Below are 7,646 nucleotides of genomic sequence, written 5' to 3'. Positions count from 1 at the left end.
TTGGATGACCGCCTTACTGGGGTCATTTGACCCCAGTACTCTTTCCTGCCATGGCAGGGGGTCGGACTAGATATCTGCTCAGGTCCCTTCCGACCCTAGAAACTATGAAACATCTAAACAGAGAGAGGATTTTCCTTATGAGATGGAGATCTCACTCTGGTCCTTCTAGGGGTTTGATCCTGTTGTGAAGCTCATGGACAAAGTGACAAACACCTTAGATAGCTTGGAAGGTCAAAGAAGTTCTGCCACATTACCTGAAAAGATCACTGTCATTCTGCCTGGAACCCACTTCCAGCAGATGATCCTCCTTTAATGTCTTCTTTAACAGTTCGTAAAATATAGTGTTGCTCACAGTGGCAATAATTTCTAATAGGATCAGTTTGAGCAATTAGGAGGTGTGGGTTGGAGATGGGTGGGAAGCAAGCCACTTACCTTCTCATGCAGAGGTTGCTGCTGCATAAGTACAAGCTCTCCAGATATGAGTGGGAGCTGTTAACACAAGCTCCCTGGCACTGCCATTTTGGCATCCTCTAGGATTTTGAAAAGGGGGTGCAAGTGGTATGGGGCATCATCACACATAATATGGTACACATTTTTCTCCACGTCCAGAAAAACTGGGGACCAGTACTATATTATTCAGTTTAAGATTAAAGCAAAAACTTTACACACCTTTATTGGAATGTGTTCTAACTTGCTTATGTATTAAGTTTAAAAAACAACACCCCCACCAAACTAGGAAAAAAATAGTCTAAAGGTGGTGTTTTGGTAGTCCTGCAGTCATTTATATTTAAATCTACATCTCATTCATAATTGTAAAACAAAATCTAGCCTTCTTGAGCATCTTGACAGTGCATCTAATACTTCCCTGTCAGTCATTCACACAGCTAAATTAATGTTTCCTTGAGTTAATAATACCACCCCTGAGTAAGGTTTTGAGCTAGAACTGAAAACAGTCTTTGGGGCTGAGAAGTAGAAGAGAGAGATTACCAGAAATAGCAAACAGACAGCAAAATTGCAGAAGAAAGATTCCATTGATTTAATGGAACATCAAGACCATTAAAAAGGAGAGAGGGCCATTAACACCTGTGGAGTGAAGAGAGAGTAGCAGGAATCGGGCACATTTATGAGCCATGAAATCCATTGATTCCCATACTGTTGCCTGAATAGAAATGCTGCATCTCCTGGGTAATTGGTTTTAAAATGTGAGTGGAGCAGGAATCCAAAAGGGATACAACTGCACCACAGCTCTTCCCCCTGGATCCACCGCTGCTCATATTGCTAGTACCCCATTTCTCTCACTTTGCCACCCAAGTTGCCTTGCTGCATACAGGTCAAATATGTCCCTTAATCCCACTAAACCAACCTGAAGGGTATCTTACATTTTTCTTTCTTTCTATATTAGTACTGTTCCGAGTGGTTTCAGCTGCAACCCATCCCTGTCTCAAATGCTGGTTGCCAGCTTGCATTTTAGCGTATGCTCTTTCACTGCCTCTGCTTAGTAAATGCTTAATTCTACAAGAGAGGAGTTTTGAAAGTAAAGGAGATGGTGAACATACTACTTCTCTAAATGAAAAGTGTGAAGCACTACCATGTTCGTAGTGGTAGTGCAATCCTCTAAGCCCCTGCCATATCTCTAAGGCTATAAATAGGATTCCACAGCGAGCTCTATCAGATGCTGCAAAAAGATGCAGCAGCATGGATTTGGATATCTGGCCCTTGTCCTTAGCCAAGAGGTCATCCTTCTATCTGTGCCCTCCTCAGTCTGTTTTTTTCTTATTTCCCAGTCAGGCTTCAGACCAGGATAAGTGGAGGGTGTTTGTCAATTTGTAGGTGAAATTGGAGGCAGTCTTTTCTGAGCTCCTTGGTTAGGTTTCTTCGTATTATAATATGTAAGTATTTGGTGGTGGTCATGGTAAAAACACCAAGATAGGTAAATAAAGAGAAATTCCTTTTTCCAGATTCACGGTGAATGCCTGCTTTGGGTTAGCCTGACTACTTGCAGGAGTGCTGCTGGCTCAAACTTAAAGTTAATGAGAGTAAAAACGATTTGAAGATTAGACGGGGCATTTGACAGTCCAGAACTTCCTCCTGCACATTATCATTTGGGATAACAATTTTTAAGATGATAATACTAGAAAGCTGAAGGTCACCGAGTTATCTCTTTTGGGTTCATGCAGTAATGAAAGGCTACACACAAGAAGGCTGTCAGAATTCAGTGCTTATGACTTAATTCCATTACCAAAACCTAGATTTCATTACTTCAGTATCCCTAGTTACTAAGCTACTGCATTTCAGTGTATTTTAAAAAATCTCTTCCTGGCTACCAAGTCTTATGTTGTTATGTCTGTTTGCTCTACACATGCGAAAAGCCTGTTTGTAGTAGGTCAGCTGTACTATTTATATATACTAACTCATCTGTCAAACAGAAACATGCTCTCGACACAGTGTAATCATGAAAAGATTTTAAGGCCTTGTTTTCCAGACCCTCATAGTTTCTCCTTGTGATTTGCTTGTGTAGTGGGAAACAAGGTTGACAGAGAAATCCGAACAGTAGTCTGCTATTTATTTCTGTGAGCCTCTGGCCAAAAATAAGACCTATTTTTGCTTCTTTGTTTGGGGCAGGGGTTCGCCAGGGCAGGATGGGGTGGAACCTCTGCCATGGAGCCTGGTCTTTTTGGAGGTGAAGGCAGGTTGTAATAGACTTGATGTTTCTAGTGGGCTGAGAGGGGGAGAGAGATGTGTTTGCCTCACTAAAACTGTATTACTTGTGATCTGCTTCCTTCTGTAGGTCTTGATAAGATTGAATTCTTGCAGAGCCATGAGAACCAAGAAATCTATCAGAAGGCTTTTGATCTGATTGAGCATTACTTTGGGACGGAGGATGAGGACAGCAGCATTGCTCCGCAAGTTGATCTCAGCCAGCAGCAGTACATCTTCCAGCAATGCGAGGCTCCCATGGAAGGCTTTCAGCTTTGAGGTGCCCCCATGCTGCGTGCTCCACTATCCAGTCAGTCCTACTTTTGAGCCTCAAGCCACCCATGGAGTGATTTTCCAAATGTTTTCCATAACCCTGTCTGTGCTCATTTGCTTGCCTTGTGCACATGCTGTTACACACATCTGGAAAACCTTTGGTGCTTTGTGGCAAGATGCCCCTTTGGCAAGGGCTGACCAGAATGGTTCACCTCTAGGCTCTGGACCTCTCCACTTTGATCTTTGTGGGGTTGGGACAGCTATATGTACATTTGGACACTACCCTTTCCTACTCAAGAAGAATAATCCCTTCTCCACTAGCCCCTACACTCCTGGCATCCAAGATAGGCTGCCTTTTCTCTTATATTTGCAGTTGTGTGCCTGTATTCCAGGGAGTTATTTAGACTTGCTATCCCTCTGTAGTTGAGTTATTTTTCCATGCTCTTCGTTGGGTGCTTCTTTGGATGGCTTTGTGAGATGCATTCAATCCTGACATTCAGCATATCTGATTACTTCGCTGTATGTGTCAGCCTGGCTTTAGGCATATAGAATGTGTCACAGATATTGGAATAACTTCTATATTCCCTGCAATTACAGGCACCAATGGACATGCTATCTAGTTATTAGTAACACTGAACACAACTGGAGCTCCCCCTTTACAAAATTTGAGTTTCCAAGCTGGACTGCAGACCATTTCAGAGATATGGATAGTTTCTCATTTCCCCTCCATCCATAAAGGATGTATGAGTAGGTCAGTCTTATCACTTCCCCAGAACAACTTTCCTAACTGAATGGAGAAAATCAAGCCCTCCCGCTCCCCATCCCTAATACTGTGCGATTCAAAATGGTCTCTTTATTAGTTGTACCTTCCCTGTTTTCATAGGGAAATTAATTATCTGGTCATCCTTAGCATTGTGACGCTGATAATTCACTTTTTACATTTTTTATACAGCTCAACTGGAACAGGTTTCTCTTCTGTAACATACCTTTTGATGAAATAGCTTAATGTGCTAAACTGTCACTGGAAGGAGGGCACTGTAGAGTAAGCTCTCATGACTGTTTTCATCCTCATGCAATAGAGCTTTCCCTCCAGTCCAGCCCCCAAAAAGAATCCTGCTGAGCAACCTTTTGTTTAACCAGTATAATGACACTACATTTAAAAAGAATATGAATATTCTTTCCAGCATTCTCCTATTCCTGCCCTTCCATTTTTACCTCACTACTCACATGATCCCAGATGACTTAGCTTGGAACAAGTGGTTTCCACAAGCTATATCTCTAAGGATTGCTAAATGCATGACAGTTGTCCTGTGCAGCTGTAGACTGCGCCTTTGCTAGCAGCATGTTCTTAGCTCTGCAGCCTCCTTGGATTACAGGCATCTGAAGGCAAAAGCCAATCACTTCTCACTCGAGTTAAGCTGACATCAGTATAATCTTCATGTAACATAAGAGATGCCACATCACTGAAGGTCATTATTCCATTTCTGTGAATTCAGTGGATTCTCCAGGCTATCTGCTCTTTCTGCATTGGAATACATTCTTTCAAGACATTTGGGATCTTTGGCACGCCTATTTACCCCAATATAAACATTTCAAAAGTTGCCATTGCTGCAATATCATGCATCTGTGGTAGATTCTATTGACAGAACTGTCTGTAAGATCTTCCTCGTGACTTCATTCACTGACAAGCCACTGCAAAAACAACCCACAGGATGCACATTCAAACAAAATCACATGATGTACCACTGCAAGAAGCTAGGTCACGGCCTAAACATCAGTTCTGTGTGGACATTACTTTAAATATAATCTTCATTTTGTGTTTGTACTTCAGGATGGAGACTCTGACCTGTGTGGCCATTGCAGCAGCCATTGACTGTCTCCCTAGCTAACTCTGTTGGCCTCTGCCCTCCATGTTACTTTCTCTAGTGCTGCTTTGTGCTGAAGGAACATTTAGTTTACTGCACTTGACCTGTAAATGGACTTCAGTTCTTTGAAATTTTAGGGTTTAAAATTTGGAAGTTAATTTAAAAACAACAACAGGAAAACCCTCAATGTTGCCTTTACATCACATACAACTAACTGTGTTTATCTTTATTGAAGAGTGATAGAAGCACTGATTTAGTAGCAAAATCTTGTTTTAGCTCTTGGATTTCTTGTGCTGGATTTTTTTACGTGTAAATTTCCAATAACGTCATTTCTATAAGATTTGTTTAAAATCATGTACCTTTTATTGGATGGTATAAAAATGCTACATATTTTGTAAACAAATCTAAGCAAAGTGTGTGTGTATATATTCTGTATATTCATATATGTATATTCTGTGTATATATACAAAAATGTGTATATATACATACATATATATATGTGTATATGTGTGTGTGTGTGTGTGTGTGTGTGTGTGTATACACACACACAGACGCGCGCACACACAGGCGTGTGTGTGTATATATGTATATATATATTAGTGTTTCCTTTCCCACGCTAGTGAAAAATGTGGTGCATTGGCATTCTCTCCCTCTAGGATATAATGACAGTTGCCTCTAAATGAGTGAATTAAAACAAACTCCATTTAAACTGAATGGTGTGCCTTTCTGTGTAAAGAGCCTGGCCAGTATTTGTTACTTTTGCCAGCAAATATGTTAAACCAGAGCAGATAAGTATAAGACTTTAAACTTTATATCTTTACTTGGGGTGTTTGATTTGGTTAATGCAGGTAATAGTGTTGTTGTTATACTTATGTAAGGCATTTGACTGGTACCACATCATATTTTGACTGAAAATCAGAACAAAACCAAATCTATATGGCACACATTAAATGGATTAAAATCTGGCGAACTGATAGGTCTCAATCTAATTGTGAGGGGGTATCATCAAGTGTGTGTTTCCAGTGAGTTCTTGTAAGGATCAATTATTCTTCCTGTGGTATTTGACATTTTTCTTAGTGACCTGGAAGAAAACAATGTCTGTTGAGTCAGGTTTTCAGCTGATACAATGGTTGAGGGAGTGACAGATATTGAAGAGAATAGATTGCTCACAGAGCTACCTGGATCACTTGGTAAATAGGGTGCAAGCAAAATATATATGTATCAATAGAACAAAATGCAAGGCTAGTTACTTAGGTAAAAGAATTCAGGCTATGCTTACAGAATCAGGTATCTCTAGTCCAGAAGGCAGTAGATCTGGAACTTGGGGCCCAAGGTCACTTGAACCAGAGCTTCTAGTGAGATTCCCTGGCCAAAAGGGCTAATGTGGCCTTAAGGTGTTTTAATTGGGGAAATCTTAAGTAGAAGTAGGGTGGTTACATAATCCCTGTGTTTATCACCAGTGTCCAGTTTTCATGTCATTAGTTCAACAAAGATGTTGAAAAATTGAGGGGGTTCAAATGAGAATGAGAGAATGATTAGAGAATTTGAAAAACATTTCTTGTAGTGAAAGACTTAAGGAGCTTACCAGTGCTGCTGTGCTATCAGCACCAACAATACTGGTGTACGAAGCTTACTTTCTAGCATTGGATTTGTCATACTCAGAATTTCAAGGGGTTCTTAGAACAGCAGTTTTAGGGCCATGTCTGACCTTTAGCTATCCTACTTCTTTCTTGCACTGAGACAGAAGGCAGGGTAGATTTTCACTGTATAAACTAACAAAATCAGAGATGCTTACAAAACCTGTTGCAGCAGCTTGCTTCATCAGATGTGAAAGAGTTGCAGAAAGCAGAGCTTCTAAATAGAAAGCAGTGATTCGACTACAAAGGGCAGGGAAGGAGGAAAAAGGAGGGGGCGCTGCTGGCAGAGGTAAAGTTGAAAAATGAGATCAAAACAAAGTAGCTAACGCATTGAGGGACAGGGGTTATAAAAACTAATCCAGGTAGTAAGATAAGAATCGGTAGTCTCAGTTTGAACCATACCAAGGTTTGTCCTCTTGGGACCAGCGCAGGGTACTGTCAGCACACTAGCAGTTGGTGTTGAGGGTCCTCCTTACCACCACTGCCAGTTTTGGTAGTAGGACAGAAAGACTTCTTATCATCCTCTCAAGTATATGAAAGGAGGGAAAGTGAGGACCACTCTAGTTGCCATGTATATAGGACTCACTCCATGGCTGTACTAGGCAGCAGTGCTCAAGTCATCAGTTTTTCATTAGTATATAGCTCAGGGGTGGGCAAAATGCAGCCCACCAGGCCATTCCATTTGGCCTGCCGAGCCCCTAAAAAATTTAGAAAATTAATATTTACCTGCCCCTGGCTGCCTGTCATGCGGGCCTCAATGGCTTACCAAAACTCAGTAAGCGGCCCTTTGCCTAAAATAATTGCCCACCCCGATATAGCTCTTGAAGCTACTTACTGCCTTTGGAACATATTGGTGATTTTGTTTTGTATTTTCTGGAATAAACATGACCCTTAAACCTGGTGCAGACCACCCAAAGACCTGTGTAGAGCTAAAATGCTGTTCTATGTACTTCCTGTGCTCCTCCCCTCTGTTAGTCAGGATTTCAAGGCCTAAATCCAGACTAAGGACAGGAGCCAACTGAAGTACCTGGTAGAGTGAAGGAGGGCAGACACTGATCAAGCAGATGATCTATCTAGGCTAGAAACTTGTTCTTCACTGTTTTTCATAATACTGTCTTCAGAAGCTATCATAATAGGAAAAAAGCCATCTTGTTTGAATACCATATATCTGATA

At 41.2% G+C, this 7,646-nt stretch overlaps 1 protein-coding gene across 2 annotated transcripts in view; it reads left to right on the top strand.

Annotated features, from left to right (window-relative positions):
• KPNA1 (karyopherin subunit alpha 1) overlaps nucleotides 1–5,117 on the top strand; it is an 88,642-nt gene extending 83,525 nt beyond the window's left edge. For both annotated transcript variants that reach the window (XM_019516083.1, XM_019516084.1), the window contains exon 14: nucleotides 2,789–5,117. In XM_019516083.1, the coding sequence (XP_019371628.1) occupies nucleotides 2,789–2,976 (188 nt within the window). In that variant the 3' untranslated portion in view covers nucleotides 2,977–5,117. The remainder of the gene's footprint in view (nucleotides 1–2,788) is intronic.
• Nucleotides 5,118–7,646: the final 2,529 nt, after the last annotated feature.

Source organism: Gavialis gangeticus, unplaced genomic scaffold (genome assembly GCF_001723915.1).
Source record: "Gavialis gangeticus isolate Ggan-Ray unplaced genomic scaffold, GavGan_comp1, whole genome shotgun sequence".
Classification (NCBI taxonomy): Eukaryota; Metazoa; Chordata; order Crocodylia; family Gavialidae; genus Gavialis; species Gavialis gangeticus.
Note: the sequence above shows the minus strand (reverse complement) of the source record. Positions and strands in the feature narration are given on the sequence as shown.